Below are 24,419 nucleotides of genomic sequence, written 5' to 3'. Positions count from 1 at the left end.
TCTAAAAATTCAGTCAATAACCTGCAAGAATTTAGCTCTGGATCAGGGTTCCTAAACTTGTTGGCTTACCCTCACCCACTTAGTGGTGGTGGCAGCTTCCATCCATACAGATGAGGAAGCAGAAAACCTGAGATCCTTGGGCAATGCTTCTCTTGGCAGAACTACAACAGGAGTGAGTTTGTAGGAGAAAACAGCTGGATTTCAGGTGCAGTGTCCACACCATGTGTGTTTAGAGAGAGGAGTTGCTTTCTAGTGATATCTTGCACTGAAAAAAGCAGTAGCTATACTTCTACAGTGGAGGCTTTGCCCAAAAGAAACCCAACTGACAAACCCTGAAACTTCTCATAGAACCACAGAAGGGTTTGGGTAGGAAGGGACCTTACAGGTCATCTAATTCTCATCTGTCCTGCCACAGGTAGAGACACTTTCCACTAGACCAGGTTGCTCCAAGCCCCATCCAACCTGGCCTTGAACAATTCCAGGGATGAGGCAGCCACAGCTTTTCTGGACAACCTGTGCCAGTGGCTCGCCAAGCTAACAGTGAAGAATTCCATCCTAACATGTCATCTGGCCCTATTCCCTTCCAAATTCAAGCCATTACCCTTTGTTCTCCCCTTCCAGTTTAAAGCCACTACCCCTTGTTCTAATCTTGTTCACTCTGACAAGAACCAGGGTGGATTATGACACTTTGGATCTGAACTAGAAGTGTTAGCTCAGCCCCAGCCCCAGGTACAACCTCCTCCCTGCTGGGAACTGGAGCTCTGCAATTCCACTCTAGGTCACCCAGACCCAAACTATATCTGGGTACCCTACCAGTAACCCCATTCATCACTATCTCCTTGTAACTAAGGTTTCAGATGATTCAATGGAAGAATAATTTATTTAATGTGTGCCAAGGTAATTCTATAATACAGTCTGGAAAATCATAGCAGTAGCTAAGTATCTTACAAATTAAAGTATCTACAAATTAAAGCACATTACCAGCAAAAAGAGCTCCTCACCTCTAGAGCAGGCAGGAGATCAAGTGAAAGCCTGCCAATGAATGAACTTGAACTCTAGACAGCATTACAAAACTCATGCTGTCCTGGACTCTAAACTAAAGAACAAAACACACAATTCAAAACTCAGGAAAACAATCCCTCAGAAGCAGATTAACACTGTGGTTGTCTGTAGACAAAATGCTTTAAAGGTACTTAAGAGGATGACACAGCCAAAATAGGGTGTGGGGATGTAAAGGTCCTTTAAATAAATAAATAAATAAATAAATAAATAAATAAAGCTCAAGTGCTTCTTGAACAATAAAGTGTTTTCCCAGTTTATTTCTCTGCTTCAGACCTAGTCACTGCACTGTTATGCAGATAGAGCCTGACAGATGCAAGGCCCACGTAACCAACCACAGCAATAATGGATACAGGTAAATGCAATTACAGACTGTCCAGAAAAATTATTAGGGACAACTGCTGCAAGAGGAGCTGCCTCCAACTGATTTTTTGAGAAGGGCACAAAACATCAGAGCCTCTTCTTTTAATAAGCATTGTACATTTAATACGAGCTAGGTGTATAAAGAATGTGAGTAACAAAAAAAAAACTAACAAAAGTATTTAGAAATAATGCATAAAAGAAACCAAAGTTAGATTCTTTTCTTGCTTCTACAGAATTGTTAACCCTCACATTAAAGAAAGAAGAACAGAATGTAAAATATTATGTGATTTTTATGTGGTTTTTTTAACAATAGCATGTTTGCTCCATTATGGCTGCACCTACATGACAATTTTTAATCAAAAAACATGGGCAGGGGGATCAAAGGACATTGCATTTTCCTTCCAGCATTTCAGATGCCTTCAAAATCTGTTCTACTTCCACTGAGTCAAGTTAAGTTCAAGATTAATTCCTAATATTTGACAGAATTCCTGAACTTATATAAAATTCCCATTAGAAAGGGATGTGATTTGTCAATTCTTGTGAGAGCATATGATTTCACTGTTTTCCCTTAAACTCAAAATGACATTCATTTTATATTTTGAAATCTAATGCAAGAAGCAACAGGAACATACACACAGGTTTTTTGTTAAAACAGAAAGGTAAGACTGAATATAGATGGACCTGCAGAAAAATCTCTATCCAAGAACATTTTAATACAGAAACTCTGAAGATGTCATACTTAGTCATAAGACACAGCTAAAGCTATAGAAAATATAAAAACCATAATGCCTATGAAGTCTAACAGCTAGAACACTTCCTAAAAATAGGTTCCTCAACATACTAAAAAAAATCATGGCTTAGCAAGATATTCTTTATGTTTAACGGGTCTGTCACAAACAAACTCCTGAACAGATTCTGCCCTCACATCTGTTGAGACAAACCTGCAGTAAAAATGAATGCAATCTCTCCAGATTTATGCCAGTAGAAAGAAGAGAGGGAAAAAAAAAAAAACCAGAATCTGACCTTTAAAATGCATTTTTTTGTGTTTATTTGGGTATTGATTTAACCAAGTTTCTTTCCCTGTGTTGCTTAACACAGCTTCTACACCACATGACATCTCCTATGATGTTTCACTCGGGCTCTACAGAAATTACAGTCTTATTTTACTCAATTTGCCATTACAGGAAAGATAAAGATGACAATGGGAAGCCAGAGGCATTTCAGCACTTAGAAAAGGGAACAAAGTATCACTACTCCATTCTAAAAGATGGATCTGAAGAGAGTTTCATTAGCCATCTCCTGTGGGCTGGCAAACACACACTGATGTGTAAACGTCAGGGCCTAGGTCTACAATTTCTAAAGAAGCAAGTAGGAGAGCTGAAAGGTTGCTCACCAACAAAGAGATTCATCCAGACTTCTCAGTTTAAAAGCTTGTCAATTTTTTCATCCGTTTTTTCAATTAAATAGATGAGTTTCCTCAATCTATGTCTTAACATCCATAAAGCAAAACAGTTCTACCACATACACCCTTCAGAATACCACAGATAAAAACAAACATTTATTTCCTTCAACTACCACTGCTTAATCTACCAGCAAAAATCTGTATCATTAGTTTAAGCCTCCACATTTTGCTCAGACAGGAATAAATTTTAGATTAAGTGTCCAATTATTGGCTCATAAAGTCCTATTACTGGCATTTCCTTCTTAGCAGAGTGTGGCTTAATTGGCAAGGCCATTTTTCCTAAGATTTGCCTAATTCTAAAGAATGTCATCTGCCCTTCTGAACAACACATCAAACTGCAGGGGAAGCACGCTGAGCAATCCCCTCCTGAATAAATCTGTTCAGCTCATGGCCATTACCACAAATCCCAATTCCTCTCCCTACCAACTGATATTGATGACATGGATGAGGCCTCTGCAACTTGCTTTGGTGGTCATTAGGAGATTCTGGTTTATTTTATTTTTTTGAATTACAAATAACATGCCAGACACCGTATCAAGCTATAGAGAGTGGTTTAAGGAAGCAGATTTGCACACAGGTTGACAAACAGCCAAGTGGTTTCACATTTAGCTATATACAACATCATATCACATGCTCAAGAGAAGAAGATGAAAACATGTGATGCTACAAGCATGGCTAAAGCTTTTAATGGCACACATTTTAGATGGTCGGCATGAAAAACATCCCTAAGTTATCTGGCTGCCACAAATGACTTTTTCAAACCCTTATATTTTAGAAACAATTAAAAATCTCAGCTCTTCTGAAGAATTCTACTGGCAATCTTTTCCTAGCCTAGTATGTCTAGAGTCAAACAACTTTTGGGTCACTAACAGAGATCATTAACACACACATACATTATAAAACCTTAAAACAAAGAAGTTTCTTCCACAAATACTATTTTTTGAACATTTTAGGTGATTTAGATGAGAAAACACTTTAGCTATTAATCCTTCTCTATGAATACTTGTAAAACTTTAAAAATATCACTTTTAGACTGGTGCACCTTTTTTTTTCCTGCTCCTGGATGATGTTAAAACTCACAAAAGAACTTTTTTTCCCTTCACCTCCAAATCACAGTAGCCCAAAGGGACAAGCAGGAGATACTAATTCTCAGATTCATAAACACTAAACATAACAGGGTAGAGATCTTTCAAAGGGACATAAAACAACTGGGCTCAGTTTTGATCAGTTTTAAGATCCTGGTCTTTCAATCAAAACACTCCCATGACAATTGTGGCAGGCAGGCAGCAGGGATGCTAATTTGGTCAGAACACAGATATTGCTGTTTTCTTCACTATCATGACAGGTCTGAGACTGTCAACGTGACAGCTCCCTTGTGAACCCAGCTGGAGACTTTGGTGAAAATCCCCAAAAGGACATGAAGGTGGTAGCTGCACTTGTGAAGTCAACTGTGCCCATTTAAGTCTGTCTCAGTGTATGATTACGGGCACAAAACTGAAACAAGAACATGTATTTACTGCAAAGAATAAGTTACACCAAAAAGCAGTGCTTTATTACAAAGTGACTAATGCCATCTCTTCACCCAGCAGTGTGTGCTGAAAACTTATTCTATAGCATTTTAGAAGAACTACCCTTCCCTCTAGGGCCTCTGCAACTGTTCTCAAAGTGGTGAACAAGTCTTGCTTTTATAGGCAAAGACCAGCAGGAAAAACCAGCATTTTTACCAGATAGTCCATCTACAAAAACCAAAACACCTGCAAGACTCAAAAGCCCTGGTGAAGTGGTTTAGCAGAAACACTGCAGCAGCATTCACTGGGACCATCAGCAGGAATCACTCATGCATCTGCTATGGGTTCACTCCCACAAATTCAGGATCACAGCACTGCATCCTGCTCCCATGGAGCACAGCCACCAAAGTGGTTTTCCAGCAGCACATGCACCCAAAACACCACTGGTTGTGACAGGCACCATCAGGGGAGTCCAGCTTTCAACTGCTTACACCTTCACCGAAGCTCAGGTGGCTGTTGCAGGCTGGGGCTTCACCCAAAATCTAAATTACAATTTACAATTATATTTACTTACAATTTTCTCAGGAAATTCTTAAGAAAAAAAATCACATTCACTTCCTTAAATACTTATGCATCTTTTTGCTTTTAAAAAAACAATCAGGTTTGGCCAGTCAGGGGCCACTGGGTAGCCAGACACAGGACATGAGAATATTCACAGTCCTCTCCTGCTTCAGTATCCCAGAACTGAAGAGGAAACAGCTTGGGTTCAGCACCACAAATGCAAAGTAGAAGAAAGCAGAATGAAGAAGGGCATGATGCCATGAAAGGAAAAGATGAGACAACAGATTTCTATCAAAAAGGATCTAAGGTGAAACTGAAATTTCTTAAGCACCATTAGTAAATATCTATGAAATACACTGCAAATATTCAGGCTGTATCTTTATTTCCAATAACTCCTCCATATCATAGATACAGACTCTATTTAAGGAAATTATTCAAAACCATGCTTTTCAAACTCTTTAGGCAATACCTCATTTCCTTAAGTTAAAAACTGTTGTGTGAATCAATACAAGTGACTGCAGGGACAGTAGGAAATTATACCATGGGGGTTTTACTTTACTGTTCAAGATCACACTGTTTCATAGATTATTATTTATGATTCAAATTGAACCTCATAAACAATTACAAATCAAATTCTTCTTGCTTCCTGGGGCCCAAGCTAAGGCAACACTAACTTACAGAGTTTTTATTCAAGAGATTTTTGCTGCAGGAAACAGCTATAACCAGTGTCAACCCAAGAATACAACCTCAGTAACAGAAATGCTATAAAAATTACCAAATTCTCTGGGGGGATGAGTTTGGAGGCATCTGCTACGTACAGAAAAAGTCCCCATTTTACTGAAGTCATCTGTGCATCAACATCCTTTCTATGCAAAGGGTGTGATATACTTTGTTCATCACAAGGGGTACACATCAGATGAAACTAACACTTGCAAACCATTTAGATACTACAGTGCAGCACCAACAGAAAAACTGAGAAGGAAAACAAGTTATTCTGTATTCTGCCTGGTATTTAAATGGTGCATGAGTTCACATTCTGAAGAAATAACACAGCAAGCAGTTCATTCACAAGACTGGTCCACTGCAGAAAGGGGCAGAAGAGAGTGAGGGAGAAGGGAAAGAATCTGAACTCATAATTACAGGCTTTCTGACAATGCATACACACAAAGAAGCCATATTAAGATTTTTTCATACACCCTTAATTCTCTTTTTTTCCTTCATGATTAACTGCTTGATGGTTCTGTCACAATTTACAGCTATTTTTAAGTACTACAGACAAGCAACACAGCATGTATCTGTGTGTCAGAAAAGAAGCAGGGAGCATACACAATGCAATGCAAAAACTATTCATGTTTTTTCTTCTTACAGCACATAGCCAGTGGATGGATTCCACAATCACACAGTACTGTTAGGAAACTGTCAAGACCAAATCTATATTTAATTAATTGCTTTCTCATTTAGAGAACAGGTTATAAGGGTTCTGTTCAGCAGCACAGAACAAACATTTTAAAGCAGTGATTGATTTTGCCAGTTGCAATGAACATTCTTCACCATAGAGCATCTGGTACTGTTTCCATTTTTACAATGAAAACACTATTATTTAACAATTTATATATACAAGGTATGGCTTTATAGTTGAGCAATCTTGCTCACTCTAACAGCACCTGCAATGAATCCACATAACCCAACCAGGAAATTGACACAACAATCCTGTACAACATTTTTAGCATTTATTATTTTAAAATTATTATCCATGAATATACTTTAAGGTATCTGTACCTGAAGCAGACAACCAAGAACTTGGAGTAAGTTCAAAGAAAGATAAGAAACTTGCAAATATTATTCCATTATTTACACTGGGAGGAGAGGGAAGATAGATTGGAGCAAACACGAGGGACTCTGATTTAATGGCTGCTGGCTTTCTCTATCAGGAAACAATCCAGGTTTCCTTTCATAATTTGTGACACTATAATAACCATAATCTACTTGACTTTCATTAAAAATATATAAAATGAATATTTTTGTCTTTGGAGAATTATCCCCAAGCAATGTCTATCAGCAAATCCAAGCCAAAGGCATCATTTAATCCACCTACTCCAGGGTTCAATTCCGCCCACAGGGTGTAACTGGAAGTGCAAGTGAGTTTAAAAGGAGACCATGAGAAAGAAAGAACTCACCATTCTAACTACTTCAGGGTAAGTCTGCTCTGTCAAACAGCCTCTGCTTATTGTAATGTAGTCCACCAGTTCATTAAGAGTGGAGCGCTTGTATTCTTTCATTTTAAGGTCTGAAAGCGTGTCCATGAAGTCAAAAATGACACAGCACTGTTGAAGTTTCTTTAGGAACAGTTCAGGCTGCTCTGAAGATGGAACGTCTATGAAACAAGAAAGGAAATCTTTGTGAGTCTGGCATCTTATTATACAAAACAGGATTTCTTTTTGAAGATCAATTTCAAAGGAAAGCAGCATTCATACAATTCTTGTAAAACAGAGCTCAGATTAACAAATGAACCACTTACAGGAACTGTATTGCTATTGTGTGTTTGAGATCTTGAACATACTGTAGAAGGAATTTAATCATCAACTGCTATGAGGAAAATAAAGTTCACCAAGAAAGTCCAGGCTGAAGCAGAGAATGGAAACACACCAGCACTCAAGACATCATTTTACAATAAACAACTACTTTGACTGGAGGCTGGTTTTTACCATCATTAACTTCAACTCCAAAGGAGGATGAAAGAAGTGTCAAACACATCAAGCTTGATTAATTTGTATTTCTAAAAACACCATGTCATTTATAACCCTGTATACATATATATAAACACACGGCAAGGCCATAATTCCACAAACAAGTTTTGAGTTTCAATCATTATCCCCATATTGACACTTCCCATAGCAAAATCAATTTCACTGAAACACAGTGAGGATTTTTTTTCTGTACTGTGAACACATAACATGCATCAATAGGAACATTTTCACAAAAAATAATATGTGCTTGACCAATAAAGTAAACAGAACTCACTACTTTTGCTCTGTTTTCTTAATTCACAGCAAATGAAAAGACTTAATACAATAATAAAAGAAATGTCAGCTTCTTAGTTGTTGGTTACTTTACCACATGCTTCAAAAGAATACAGAGACAGCTTCATTTATCCAATGTTCATGTACACAAGAGGAGGACAGCAATACCAGAAAGTTGTAGAGATGAAATCCACATTTTTACTCTCAAGGTCTGTCCTCAGACTAGGGAGCTTCCTTTCAACTACCTGGTTTTATTTAGGCACCAATGCCTGTTTCAGCACCAAAATCCATCGGTTGACCTTCCTGATCTCACTTTAAAAAAAGCTTTAGTAGTAAAGAATTTGTGTTTATTTCTTGAAACCTGGGCTTCTCAAAGGCCAATCTAAGATGGAACTTCTCACTGCTGACACAGAATAAGTCATAGAAAGAGAATACCTGGCAAATGCTGGGAGGTGTTAGTAATTGTATGGTACTTTTAAATAGTTTTAAGACTTAAGCACCACAAATCTGTTTTGCTTAAACACAGTGCTTCAATTTAATTAAAACCAGTGTTTAAACACTAAAAAGAATAAACACGGAGTGCAGTACAAATAAAGATGCAACAGTTTCTTCAACCTGTTTTTGTTTACAGCACTGAAGTAGTGACAGGATTTAACAGGGAATCTACACGGGAGAAGAATCCTCCAAAAACACCTCTGGAATACTGAGGGTCCCAAAACCAGGCACCCTAAAGCCATTCCACTGGCCAGGTCTCTCTCACACATTCAAACACCTCAGAGGAGGCAGAGCTGAAACCCAAGATGAGCCAAGGAGACAGAGAAACTCATTAGTCTTCACCCACAACAAAAAAGATCATTTCTATACATGACCTTTCTAAGGTTACAGCCCTGCAGGACATAAAGGGCCTGGGGAAGCAGAGTTCTGTGACTGCTCTCTTGACTACCTGCCTTCAAATAACAGAGATTAATGGACTTCAGAATTCACTGTTATTAACAAGCAGGCAACAGTTAAATGATGAAACATTTCTTCCAAAGACAGCCTTATACACAGGCTGAAAAAAAAAGAAAAAAAGTGCAATTGGTTACTTTTCAAAAGCTTTATTTTTAAAACTTACACTCTTTCTTCTTTATTACACCTATAAAGCACCACAGCCCTTGAAAATATTTAAAAGGTATCAATACAATCTACGTTGCTACATGACCATAATGGGGTTTTAGTTGCACTGTTCTACATGACTTTAACATGTTTGTTTTGACCAACAAGGACATTATAGTTAAAGAAAAACAGGCTGAAATCAAGTGGAATCCATTAGGATGTAATTCAGCACAAGTTAAAACCAGACTCATATATATGACTCAAGATTACACTCATTTTAAGCAGAGTTCATAATAAATAAAAAAATTTTAAATTACTAAAGCATTAAAATAAGTCATAAAAGTTTGTTTTCTTTTTCTTTCTTAAGTATCTGGAGGTGTGGGAACAAAACAAAAAACATAATTACATTCTTCTCAAGAAAAACCACTCTAAAACCCTTCATGAAATTCATGCCAGTCTGACTACATGAACAGGCCATATGAACCATAGGGGAAAAGCTAAGAAAAACCAAACCACAGCCAAGCAAAAAACCTCTACACAAACAACAAGAAAACCTCAAAGCCCCACAGAATAAAACCCCACAAACCAATTGTTCTGGTCATATCTGCTTTTCTTTATTAAGCAAGTTGCCACTCACACTAGGGAATACAACTCTAAGAAGTTTCACTCAGTAATTTTTCTCAATGTTCCTGGGAATTTGGGGTGATTTGGGGTGCCTTGGGAACAGGGTAACACCTAATGCCTAATGAGGGTTTTAGTACTTGGAAACATGGGAAGTATATGAGAGTAAATATGCTTGAAAAATTAGGGGGTCCTAAGACAAGAAAAGGGTGGTACAAATAAATAAAATCAGTATTCCATGTTCCCAGCCTTCAGACAGAGACCATGGTATTGGCTGGTTTGAGATTCTGGGATGGAGGGGTCTTTTTCTGGTATTTGGGGCACATACCCTACAGACCCCACAGCAGAACTCCTGAACTCCTTAAGGCAGCAGCTTGGAATGAAACACACAGTTCCTTACAGATGTTCACAGCTGGCTGAGGAAAGACAGCAAACTCTTCTCTTCTCAGCAGATACTCAGAGCTGTCAATGAATTTTACTCCCATGCTAACACACAGCCACACATTTTTTTTAGGTCTCAAAATTTAATAACCTGCAATATTACCATTGTATCTACTTTCACATAAAAGACCAGAAAATTGAGCAACCACTCTAATAAATCTGTGTAAATACACATAACACTTTAATAACCTATAAAATAAAATTAAAGTGACACTATTAAGTAGCATGTGTGATTTATGTCAAATACACAGAGGAGTATACATTTATTAAAACCAAAATTTAAAGCAAGATAAATTTCTGTTTGGGTGACTGTGAGAACTCTCCTCATTTTCAGGTCTTTGCTACAATTTAATTTTCAGGCTTGTCAGTTTTCTCTTCAGCCATTTAAAACTGTTCAGAGCTTTTGAAATACAGTGAGTATTCACAGACTCAAAGGAAATCGGCTTAGTGAAAGCATGTACTAGGACATCTGAATGCTGATTATCAAGACAGAATCAGAGCTTTAAAGTCAAGTTTTCATAAAGTTATCAGAAAAACTGACAGAAAGTGCTATGATATTTTTTTAGACATGGACCAGCACTTTTTACTGCAAGGGCTGAAATACTAAAATGGCTAAAGCAATTCTGTTTTTCTCTTAATAGCCTTTTCCCAAAATAATCCTAATCCAACCAGCCCATCCCTTCTCATCAGTCTCTGCCTTCTGCATCCTTTTATCAACTAAAGACATAAAAATCTGATGGCACACTTTTATTGCAAGTCTCTAACAGCCATAAAAACATATTAACGTTTGTACTACATTCATGTTTTAATTAAAGTCATTTACAAGTAACTCATTTTGGATTATAGGAAACAAACTATGCACCAGAGAAACTGCATCCAGGGAAGTGAGCTCTGCCTCTGCTCTCCCTGGCAAGTGAAAACCAGATGGAGGGAGAACCTGGATCAGTTGCCTCCTGCCCCTAATTTTGCAATGAAGGATACAGTGCTGGGAAGTGAAGAAGGGAAGGTGTAGGGAGGGATTGAGCAGCTCAAAGCAGCATGACAACTGTGAGGAAAAGCCATAGGACTGCAGACACAGGGCAGTAAAAATCAGAATGAAACAAGACAAAATATGCAGATTACATATGAGGTATTCAGCAGAACTAGAGGATGCTCACACATGCTACCCTTCACCCACATATGCACTATCAGAACATTTCTGAATCATTAAAATCAAAATGCTCTCAGAATAAGTACTGCTTTCAGTATATACATTACCGGTACTCATTAGCTTGAAGATGGCATTTGCATAGAGAATTAGCATCATCTTCTTGTATGATAGTAAAAGCAAACACCACATTAAACACAAAAAATAAAAACACATACTAAAACCAAAGTAAGTCCAAAATAGGGAAGAGAGACTAATAGTAACATTTTTATTCACATTAATTTTAACAACTTCCTTATAAATGTTCCAACATCTGAGAACTCTGCATTCACTCCACCTCGGAGATTTCCTCTTTCAATTGAGTTGCAAAATTTCAACTTTTCCTTTTGACTTAATAGCAAAATAATGCCTCAACTCTTCTTCAATTTTCATATCTTCCAGTTACTAAGTAAACCCAGCGCAATTCTTTTTCTAGTTAAGCAAGAAAATCTCCTTATGACAAAAAAATCTTCCAAACCCCAAACAGCTCCCACTTTGCTGCCACTCACCAAGTCACATTAAATACAACCAAGTACTGCATCAAGACCTACCTGCACAAAGGGGGCAGTGGTGCATAAAACTGCAACAGCTAACCCTCACAAAACACTGTGAAGATTTTATTATGGAAGAAGTTACCTTTCTAGTCTTCATTCCAATAAAACTGGCAAATTTGAATTTGAAAGCCTTTTGGTTTTCTTTGAGAAGCTGACTTCAAGAGAAGGTGACACCCAGCTCAGAGCTTTCCCTAACTTACAGTCCTGGAATACAGAACAACCACGTGTCTATAGGTCACTTTTCACAGCAGAATATTGCTCTTAACATTCCAAGAAGTACAAATGTTTGCCTTCTTTTTCTTACACAAACTTCTTGAGAAAAATAATCACTATCCTGATTGCATTAATTTAATTTTCCTAACTGGCTGTCAATATTATGAATGCTTTGCCAAGTCAGTAATCATTCATTTATAAGAGGTGATTTTCTCAAAGCTGTTTTCCCAACCCATTCTCTAGACTTAATAATTATACAGGCAGGGCAGCAGTTAGGCACTGTGTTCCAAATATGTAAAATCTAACCAGTACAATTATTCACACAGCAGTAAATACAGTGGGACAAACTCAAGCTGACTTTCCTGAGTGAAAACACTCAGAAAGAAAAAGCACAACATTACCATACCATTTCCAGCACATTCAAACTGCACGATTAGAAATGCAACACAGGACATAATCCACCAGCTTCCTGATAATCACTGCCTCTTCAGCTAATCTCTCACAAAATTGAGAATTATTGCCCTGGCCATAAATTTGCCCCGACTCAAAGTGAGTAAATTCTCACCAAGTGGGAGTTTCCTGGGTAGTTCTACAGGGATCCTGGATCCACAAATGCCTCCACTGCTTATAACACCTCCCCAATCATTTCAGAGATATTCAACATTATTTACTGGGGTGGGTATTATAAACTCAGTGTAGATCTAACATATCATTTGAGTGCCTTGATGGGGCAGCATTACAAACAACATGGGCTACTCCTTAACAGATGCATTCTTAGTCATATAAACTGCCCAAATTTTGTAATGTAGATATAATAATCAAAATTCTGCCTTTACTCACACGTGTGGTACCTCAATAGAATAATACATGGATGAAGGGCTACAAATTTACAATAAAAATAATTTGATAAACCATATTTTTCACAATTATATTTTTACACTTTATGAAGTTTCAGTTGAACCCTTTTGCCTATTTCCACAGCAGGCACAGTGCAGGCAATAATCTAATTTAATTTCTCTTCATTTTCATACAGCTCAATCCAGAGCCACAGCAGTCAAAGTTTCAAGGAAAAGCCTCCTTTGGGCTATGGTTCATTAACCTGTGATCAACACTCGTCCATTCTCACCAATGATGTCTGTGCTGTGAACATCTTTCAACTTGGAAGTGAACCAAGACCACAAGCCTGGTTGTCAAAGCTATTTATGAGCCATAACAAAACATTATTCCATGAATACTGGCTGCAAAAGGTCTGTATTAGTGCAAACTGGCATTGATGATGTGCAGCCCCAAGTGAGCAGAGAGACTCTAAGGGACTTGAGGTTTTACAAGTTTGGGTGCTCTCACTCATCACTGACCTACACAAGGAATCTGTTATGAAACATCTCAGATAATGATATGTAATCAAGGAAATACATGATGGATAGTGAGAATTCCTGAGCAATTAATGGAAGACAAGACTGCCAGGGTATTTTGGTACACCAACTGGTGTCCCACAAAAATAGCCTCACGAGATATTTGGTCTGTACATTATCAGTCCTTATGCTTGGACTGATAATCACCATTCAGAACTGTGCCTCTTCATAATCAGGCAGCAATATCTTTGTTTTTTAGGTAAACTGACAACATTTTCAATATTTCCCCATTAGTTCTTAAAGAAATGGGATGAGTTTAATGAAATAACCCCGAGACAGTCAACGTTTTTTACCTATTCTACATACAAGTCCACTCGAGCCAAAAATGACCCAGGCCAAAGAAGGTAAAAGAGAAGGTAAGGAAAAGGATTCAAATGACAAGATTTCAGAGCAAAATTGATGGGAAAACAGCAAGTCGATGAGTGTACCAAAAAAAATCAGCAGAGATGGAAGAACAGCAAAGAGGCTGTGAATATTATGAAGAAGGGAAGTTAAGGCAGCAAAACAACATAAATTATTAAAAGACCAGGAGAGAGAGAATGAGGTAGAGCAGGAGACTTGGAAGATGGAGGGAAAAAATGTTTGGAGAATGTGTACACAATGAAAGTAGAATATTTCAAAAGGAAAGAAAGTAGTAGCTCCAAGTGGTTAAGCAAAACAAGAAGGAAGGAGTTAGAGGTTAGGGGTCAGATTTGATTCAGCAGCCACATATCAGGAGGTTCTTGACACTCTGACATCTTTAATATATCCAATTACATTACTTGGGGTGAGTTTGCCTAGACATCAAATTAACACTTACATTTTAGCCTTAGGCTGATCAAAGGTTTTGTAGGTTGCTTTTGCTCTCCCCCCCCTCCCCCCCCCAGTTTTTACTAATATTTCAAAAACAATTACTAGTAATTTCTTTTTTATTTCCAGGAAAGCAAGAAGGCTGGCAAAAATACACATAAATATGATTTCAATTCTCTAAATTGAACACAGGGCATAAAGTTCCAAAAGAAGACAAAAATACTTTGCTGAAACACTGGGAGTTACTGTGGCCAGTTTCTTGGACTGACTCAAGTTTCTTTTACACTGGCTCAGAAAGCTCATGCCAGTTGTTTTGAGTAGGTTTTTACTGAATTGCACTTTCAAAGTACAAGCTACTCTTCACTCAGCAAAGTCACTGAGTTGGCTGAACAGCCACCAGAAAAACCTGGTGCCAATGCCTGTCCTGCCACTTGAAAACATTGACCTGAGGTGGTCAAGAAGTTATCAGGACACCTTTGACACACACTTTCTGCCCTATACCATCAGCATTACATATGAAACACTGAATTGGTACTTTTCAAAGTCTTCTCCAAGAACAGGGGAAAAAGCACAATGGATGGAAAATGTTCTTTATTAAAAGAAAAAAAGCATAAAAAAATCCCCACTGTTTCTTTTCTAAATACTACATGTATATAAACATAAGCATCTTTTCAGTTTGGTTTGTTTCTTAGATAGTTTATTGCTTCTGGTTTTTTTCCTGGCATTAACCTCTTAATTTAGCCAGATGTATTAAAAAAAACCAAACCTGGGAGACAGCCTTAAAACACAATAAACTCAGCTCATGCTTTTCAACTCCCTGAGCTGTTAGAATATTCTCAGTGTAAGAATCAAAATACCCACAAAGTCAGAAGATCTCTCAAATTTTAGCACCATGCTTGGTTACAAACACAAGACTGACTCTTCATGGGAAATCCCTGCAGCTGGTGAGGCTCCAGGATTAGTCACTAAGTGTTATTCCTTCCACCTTTGCTCAGCTCTAGCTGGTAATGCCTCCAGTGCAGAGCCCTCCACCAGCTCCTTTCAGCCCTTACCAGGAGGAGCTGCACACCAGAATTCAAGTTTTTCTGTAGACATTTGAATAGCAAAATCTATAGGCAGAGGATAATGTAAAGTAAACTGAACTTACCTATGTGCTCAACTCTCCTACCCTAAATCACATCCCCAAGAGCAGAGACAGGAACACCACATAAACAAAGCCACCTCATTTTCCAAAGGATTTATCAAACATCCAATATAGAGCAAGCTGCATAATGGCAGCTTAATGCTCCATGGAAATCACCCTTTCCTTTAAAATCTCTAACTGTTCTTCAAGGTGTTTTTTAGTGTATTTTTAACTGCCTAGCTGGTCTCTAGGACCTGCCATCCTACATCCATTCTAAAGTTCTTAGTGGAGCACTGGAATCCAAAACATCAATAGAAACAACAAGCCTCAGCTCATTACTTCAACTTGGTCATGCTATGCTCAAATCTCCTTTATCTCATATTTGTGTTCTGTTAATTTTAGAGAGAATGATGGATTGCATTGCAGCTTCAGCTTTATCTTGCTACAATGTGTACAATTTTTTTTCCATTGTAAATTAATGGCAATATTATGACAAGAGCAACAATTTATAATGAACAGGACCTTGTTTCCAGGTTTCTTAGATGGCAAAAAATTTAAAATGTTTACAACTTCCAGGACACTAAGAAACAAACATTTGCAAAAACCCCATGATGGCCTCCTGACCTAAGACAGAAGAATCCTTAAGAGGATTATTGTCTTTCTTTTGATAAGATTCTTACCAGATCACATTTTTTTTCTTCATGACATGAGAGGCCTGTGCTCTGTAATGATCATTAAATATAAGAACACAAACACGTCACAGCAATCTTACAGTTAACTTCCACCCTAAATGCAGTCACAAGGCAGTCCAGGATTTGCATTGCAATTCATTTCTTCAGTGCATTAAGTACATAATGAAATAATGATAAAATTATACATCTGTACATGCTTTCCTGTAAGAATGCAAAAATTGTATCTTGCTTAGTAAGTGCTCTGAAACTGCCATCTGTCCAAATAAAATATGCAATATTCATTTTGTTTCAACTACAGAGCTGCTCTATGAAATTTATACAGAAATGCCTAGACACTTGCAAAAAAGCTTGAACCAAGAGCACAGGAAACCCAACTCATAACTCTTATCCAAGCAGGCTCAGAGCAAGTGCCAGAATTGCTGCTTTGCTTGATACTGACCCACTAATTTATCCCAGAAGTTACAGGAATTCATTCTCGAGTGAAACAAATAATTATGTGAGAGCTGTTCGACATACATAACCCACTGTCTAAGAGCTCAGGCTTATATTTTAAAATATTCACATTTATTAGCTTAAATAATATACATACATATAAAATATACATTTCTATAACCCTGTTTATACATTGAGAAGAGTTTAATTGAACCCTGAAAACATGATTTCCATTCTCTTCTCATTTGGCAGTATAAATTTAGTCAGCAACATATTCTACTTTATGCTAATTTACCACAATAGTCTCCCAACATATTCCAGTAATGTGCTACACAACCCAACTGTTTGCTCTCTCACTCCCTCCACAGAGGGGACAAATGTGTTTAATGGAGTAAAGATTTTATGGAACTGCACATCATTAAAGTACTATGTTTGTGTAAGAAAAGAACCCAGTATTTGATAAACATACCCCAAAATTATGACAAAAGATGCAGAAACAAGCTGGGAAATCACTAAGTCCCCAAATGGACACAGTGAAAGCTCAACTTCTTACACATTCTTATCTCCTGTTTCTCTCTCTTCTCCTTCTTAAGAATAAGAGATATTCTTATCTCCTCCTTTTCTGTATAAGCTCCAGCGTGACACAACAACAAAATCATGGGGTTTAGCCTTCATTATTCATTTAGGTATTTTTTAATTCTAGTTTCAGCCTACTGAGATGTCCAAGATGAGAATCAACAAGCTGGACTCAACATTATGCCAAAAGCCAGCTGGGGTTGCAGGGATGCTCCACCTGCAGCAGCAAATCCCTGGGGGACAGCAGCCCCCGTGTTTGCTGAGCACAAGAACAAAAGCCCTGCTACATCCCAGCCACGGCCAACACAGGAAAACCTGAAGGCACAGCCTGATGTGCAGGCTGGGGTAACAGCTCCTGGGCAGCTGAGAAGCTCCACAGCATTGCTCAGAAGATGCTGGGTGAGTGAGGCCCATGCAGTGTCCCTGCCTGGGAGGCGGCTCCCACTCCCTGCAGGGCGCGCAGGGCTCGGGCTCCACGGGCAGCCCCAGACACGGTCACCTGTGAGCCTCACACGCTGGTATTCAACACCTTGTGACAATAACTCAAATAACTCAGAGGGAACACCCTTCTTCATACTGCCAAGCCCAGTGCATATGTCTAAATGGCAGAAAATAAATATATAAATCGACTTTATTTTGCTTTTGCAATTGCTGTAGAGCTCTCTCAGATTTCCTGGTGCACAGGAACACATTGCCATTCTATACCACTTCTACAGCAACTTTTTGATCTTCAGATTATTCAGGATCTGGAACAACTCAGCAATAGAAGGGAAAAACATGACATTTATATAATACTCATCTATAACCTGTCAAGTTAATATGTGCTATGCTGGGTATTTTATGTTATTATGTATTATCATTATATATGTCTAAGTAAAAATAACAGCTATTCCTTTAGAAATAGCATCTTGTCCATCACAGAATGGCTCAGCTCAGTTTCAAAGCTATGTAAATGAGAGTCATTTACTAGTAATTATCCACCTTTAGAGTCTATTGCTCTGTTATACCTAAACCAGGTATTTTAGCTAAAACTTGCAAAATTGACTGACATAGACTATTAGGCCACTTTTCTCTCTTTTGAACAGAAACTTTTTATTCTGCTTCTTGAACCCAAAATGGGATAGGCATTTTATCTCCCTAACATGGTTCTAGAGAGCAAAGACCTAATTTCAGAATATTTATAATTGTCTGAAGAACAACCTTTATCATAACCTCGCACTAGCATGATGCACATGGACCTTTTTGCACAAGATCTTTACCTTTCACCTTTTCAAAAACACTGAAGAAAACAATCCTGGGTGTTTTAGGCAGAACATTCTCTACCTGCTTGTGTGCAAATCTATCATAGGGGATCCTGTCCCTCATAAATGCTGTCTGCTCCTGGACAAATATATCTGATGACCACTGGGCCTTGGCACCTGAACTTCTATAGAAATTGTTTAAACACTCTGCAATATCAGCCTACAACAGCACATTGCTGTTAAAAATAAATATTTGACCCATAACAAATTAGAAGTTTTGTATTACATTCTTAAGAACAAGTCTGAGAAAATTAGAAACTTTACAGACAGGGCTATGCCATGCAAGTACATATACAGAATGAAAGGTATAGCTCTGCTGGGCTTAGAGTCACTTTGCAAAGCCTTCTTAGTTTAGACTGTTACAAATATTAACCAGACATAACAGTTTAGGCATTAAATATAATTAAAACACTTCCTCTGTGGTTACCAAACAATAGCCTTCATCATCAACTGCTACCCTCTCTACCTCTTCCAAGCTACTCATTAGTTCAGCTGCCTCTCTGTTGAAGATGATAAACTGAAATTAGATTTCCAGCAGCATTTATCCCCAGCTGTGCTGTGGTCACAAACTTCATCTTGAAGGTGGTACCCTGGCCAAACTGAAGTCAAGGAGTGTTACTCTGGTTCATTACAACTGTGATTACACCTTTGCTCTAACTGGCAGAAAGCTCATTGCTTACTAATGAATAATAAAAAAAAAAAAAATTAAAAAAAAGGAAGAGCAATCACATCAGTTATGTATTCCACAACAAATTAATGGAGAAAAACTCAGCAGGAAAAGTGTGTGCTCTGCAGGTTTATACAAAGATAGGTAACTCTAAAAGTGAGGTGATCCAAATACACTACTGGTGAATTAGCATAACATTCTGCAAGCATTTTTACAGAGCTTTTGCAGGTACAGATCAGCAAACATGCTTTGTATCTGTCCAAAAGAACACACAGATCACACCTTCCCTGGCTCGCACTTTTCAGAAAGCAGCCAGCTCACTACTACACCACTAGTAAGAAATCTTTAACTTACACCCTTTGTATTTAAAGATAGGGCTTCAAGTGCATCCCTCATGCCTTCTCTTTCTTCCATGAAGTATCAAATTCACTAATACATTATTAAATGCTGAGTGAAGCCAGCCATTCACAATAAAATTGAGTATTTCAAGTAATTGCCTCCCCTGGCCTGAGATTTATCAAGAGAAGGCAGACAGCATCCCAGGTTCTCTTTACACTCAGGCTGTACCAGTGGGCACATACACAGATGGCCCTTTCCCAATCCAATATCTAATATGCAGCCAAAGTAGGTCAGTGGGCAACAAAAGAGTTTTTAACTGTACTAATCCAGCAGCTTCAGTATCCTATAAAAACAACAGGGCAGGACCATCAAAGCTGCTGTGGTCCCAGGACTAAGTTGTAACTGTAGAGGCTAGAAAGCAAAATCCCAGCCCATCCAGCTCTCCTCCCTGTACCCCACATGGTGGTTAATTATTTAGTCTCAGAGATGCCAGCAGTAGCCAACTAATTGCCTTCAAGCAAATCAGCTGAAGCATCGCTGGTGTATGACTTACTCCTGCCTCTGACTGAGGCATTAATGTATCAATCCTGAACAGAAAAGCTAACAATCTAGCGAGCTGTACACCCACACCTCTGGTTCCTGTCATTTTCAGAGGATGCTACAGCTTGTTTCATTTTCATATCAATGCCAGCCTTATGCTCTTGTCAAATGGAACTATGAGCCCAGCTCAGGAACTCCTGTGGCAGCAGAGGCCTGCTGGTTTCAGGCTCTAATTTGGCACTGCTTTTTGCCATTCCTCTGGGCTGCTCCTACCTTTGCCTGCTCATGGAATTCCTCACAGCCCTGTACTACTCCTTTCTGAAGGGTGCCTCTTTCTCTTGTTTCTCTCCTCCAAGCCAGCCCCCAGCTCCTCCAAATGCCATCTATTTTTACCCAGGCGCTGCCGTCTCATCCGGATGCTGCTAATTGGCCCCTTAGTCACAACTGGAAAAGTAACCTGGCTGAGTAACTCCTTCTGAGCTGCTCACATTCATTCAGACAGGGAAGCTTCCAGTGAATTTGTAATTTGGTTTCTAAGATTTTACAGCAGTGTCACACACTTTTTTTTTTTAAATAATAGCCTTACCGCACAAGATGTTTAAAGTTCAAAATCCTTAAGCAAGCACCATATAAAACAACAGAGAGAACTGCAGCACTAGGGATCAACTTTACCCTGCCTATTCACCAGGGGTTTTTTCCCCCCACATATTACCAACACCAAAGTGTAAACTTGCAAGGGTTACTCAAAAGAAATTACAAAAAAACCATGTAAATTTAGATTTTTGAAGACTGAAACAAGCAAAGACAATACACACATAAAAGCAGCCCATTCTGAGGAGGGTGCTTTTCCACACAGACTTCTTTCTTATGCATGTGACACAGCCCAGCTTGCTACACAGCTAAAAAATGATGTTTCAGACATCTGAGTGAACCCTCCTTGTTTCCCAATCACTTTGATAATGAAAAGTTGAAACATCTTGGAATTTCCTCCCAACTATTCTGCTTCTGTATAGTTATCAACCAAATTGGTACAAACAGGAAAAACAGACCATGAGAAAGACTAGTTAGGCAGCTTTTACTAGGAAAACACTGGGAAAAACAAATAACTAAATTATCTTAATGCATCCTAAATTATTTGACAGCCTTTGTAATACTTCATTATTCCACTAAAAAGCCAAATTTAAATGCTTGGTATTTAAAAGCCATTACTTTAGAAATATAGTACATCATTAGAAAATTACCATTTTATTAAGAGAACCTGACTCATTTTTACTAATAGAGACTGAAATAATTTAATATTAATATAACTAATTCCTTCTAGAAATTCTGATGTTACCACAGACAAATACATCATGTGTTTTTGACAACATGAATGCAACTCTCAGATACCCTGAATATCATCTGTAGTAACTAAAAGCAGAGTTTTGACAGGTAAGTGATTCTGGATTCAGTTCAATACTGGCAGGATTAATCCTATTTCCTAGGACCAAAGAGAAAGCCTGTTCCACCTTGTGAAGACAGCTCAGGCTGCCAAGAGTAAAGGGAAGGACCTTCAGCTGTGGATCAGTAAGAAACAGCCCTTTAAAAAAACTGATGTTTTGGAGCACACAGCATCCAGTAAAACGATGGAACAATTTTTCCATGCTGTACTCAAGAGAACTTAAAATCATTTATTCTGCAAATGAGAAACTGAATGCTTCTATGATGGTTTGTTTTGCTGAGAAAGGAACTCCTTTTCACATGAAATGAAGGCTAAAACAATCTGCTTTAAATGTGATTTTGCTGAAAAGAAAGAACACATACAACAGACTGCAAAATCCTTGCCCAGCAAACCACCACCACCATTAGCTGGCACATCCCTACTTCCCACTCTCACATGAGTGTGGTTTGGCTGGGGTTGTTTCTCTTTCTGAAGGAACAGTTCCATATGGCTGTGCACAGCCCTGGTCCTGACTGAGGGTTGGAGTTAATTACAGAATGGGTGTGCACATCTCTTGGGGTTCAAACACACGTAGGTACCTCAAAACCCACGAGGAATCCCATGACACAGCACTGTGAGGGACAGCCAGTGCCTGCAGAGAGCAAGGAGGGAGCAGAGCAAGACCCTACAGGACACACAGAGCCCATGACAAGAGCACCAAGCAACCTGGGCCCTAGAACTCAGCTCCAGAGCATCCCTCTCACTCCTCCTCCAACTCCCAAACCTTATGATTGTTCACCCAAAATGCTGGAAAAAATGTTTGGGAGTTTCTAGCTGTGGATATGGTCACCCCTAGTTACATACTCCAGCTCTCCAAGAAATGGTTCAAGTAGTTTTTGCCCAGGTAAAGGCCTGATGATTTTCTCATCATTTTACAGGAGACCCCTCTCATCCAATCTCTGAGGCAGACCTCTCTCACTGCACACAGCCTTACCTGGGCACCCAGGCTGCCCTGGCCTAATGCAGGGTTTCAATCAGGATTCAGCAAGGCAGAGGAAATTTAAAAGGCTGTTTGTGTAATGAAGAGGAAAATGACAGGTTCTTCTGCTTTGGGCACTACTCTTCCCACTGTGAGATAATCCTTCCTTGAAGCACCTGCACCACTTTAGGGCACTGATGGGGCAAGTATTTACTCTTGGCCCTGCCTTCAACAGCTCAGATACTTGAGAAAAAAATCAAATTATTCCAAAATTCAACCAATTGGTAGACAGTTGTAAGCTCACACATAGACATTTTGATTAAATAATAAGTAAGTAAAGCAAACAAAATTGTATTGTTATACAGTAGGGTATTATTGTACAGGATTTTACCTGTTCAGGAATAAAATCTTATTATCATTTCTCCACATGATTATCCTCCTCACTATCTCCAAGAAACAGCCCATCAAGTAAGCCATGAACTTTCTTCTGTTTGCAGTGTTACACAGTGCTCAGACTCCAAAAGGCAGAGGGGAAGGAAGGTGGCTGAGCTCTCCCAGCAGTTTGCCAGCAGCAGCAGCAGCACTCAGCCCCTCTCAGGTGCAGAACAGAGGCTGGAGCAGAGCTCCCTGCCCTGCCCCTGACACAGCTCCTCCCATACAACAGGTCTGGCCAGTTCCTCTCTGCTCCCCATGCTGGGACTGAGCAACAGCTTCCCTCCCTGCCTTCTGCCCCTTCCCTGATCATCCCACCTTTTCCTTGGCACCCCCTCACAAGCTGACTTGAACCCTGAAATGATAACAATCATTGGTCATTTTCTGGCTTTCGGCTTCCTGACCCCTTAAAGCAAACAAAAAACAATCGACAACAAAAAACAGGAAGTTTATTTTCTCCTTGTAAGGAATGAACTCTTTGAAATCTGTAGGAAGAAGAAGTTTAGAACTATTTGAAAATGTTTAGGGGGGACAAAAGAAAAACAAAACCACAGCAAATGTCTTATTTACAGTACTTGAAACTCCTAATGTTTTCTTGATGTCCATGGGGGAGAATACACAGGAGGTGTATGAAATTCCCCCTAGACTGCTATTTTTAAACTAAGCTACTTTTTTATTATGCCTAATAAGCAATGCTGATGTCCTTTCTTAAACCAAACTGAAACACAGTATTTCATTGCTATGAAAAATATTTAAGAAAACACATTACTGGTATAAAAACTTCTGGATTTATAACTTTCACATAAAAACTTTGAAAACTCTAGTTCAAGTTTATTTTTGTAAGTAAATTTTACCTTTATTCTGAGCAAAATTCTCTGCCTCCAACTGGAGGAGAAGCAACTCAGGCCCTGGCATGCTCAACAACAACTTCAGCAAAAAGATGGGCAAAAAATAAACTGAAAATCTCTCTTATGGATTAGAATACAAATACAGTCTCCCTTAACATCCTTCAACACAATGATCAGCCCTTGTTTTATTAAAATGTTACCACAAAACACACCAGCCAGAGTAACACAAACATTAACACTCATCTTCCTTCACCTTTCAAATACTGAACCTGATTCAGCAATCCTTAATCAGGCAAAGTGCTAATATAATCAAATGAGAATTATTTCTGAGCATCACAAAAACTGGTCTAAATTCTGAAATGCAGGAAAAACTGTTACAATGTGGGGACTGGTCCTACACCTCTTCAGATTTGGCCTCTCCAGCCTAGGAGAACTCTGCAGCTAGGATCAGGTTTTATGTTGATTTGATTTCCACCCACTGTCTCAAAGCTCTAAAAACCAGAAACAAAAGTATAATTTTTAAAAAGTAAGGATCAGCTTTCCTCTGACACCACTACTTTGCTACAGCAAGCAAAGACAAAATATTCTTAAATGGTATCAGCTGCTAAAATAGTCAACTTCAGCTATAAACCAAACCAAAAAGCATCCTACTTGAAACTTAGAGCCCAAAACATAAACTACTAGAAAAAGCAAATAAAACAACACCCCACCAAAAAGGAAACCCTAACAACTTTATCCCTTGTTTATTCATGAAAATTTCAGTCAAAACTGTATTTCAGAAAATAC

At 38.6% G+C, this 24,419-nt stretch overlaps 1 protein-coding gene across 2 annotated transcripts in view; it reads right to left on the bottom strand.

The window, feature by feature from the left end:
• Positions 1 to 24,419, bottom strand: part of PPP2R5E (protein phosphatase 2 regulatory subunit B'epsilon) — a 71,279-nt gene that overhangs the window by 23,577 nt on the left and 23,283 nt on the right. For both annotated transcript variants that reach the window (XM_054634603.2, XM_054634604.2), the window contains exon 3: positions 7,131 to 7,327. In XM_054634603.2, coding sequence (XP_054490578.1) covers positions 7,131 to 7,327 — 197 coding nt within the window. The remainder of the gene's footprint in view (positions 1 to 7,130; positions 7,328 to 24,419) is intronic.

This window comes from Agelaius phoeniceus, chromosome 6 (assembly GCF_051311805.1).
Source record: "Agelaius phoeniceus isolate bAgePho1 chromosome 6, bAgePho1.hap1, whole genome shotgun sequence".
NCBI classification, from domain to species: Eukaryota; Metazoa; Chordata; class Aves; order Passeriformes; family Icteridae; genus Agelaius; species Agelaius phoeniceus.
This window is presented reverse-complemented; position numbering and strand designations above follow the sequence as displayed.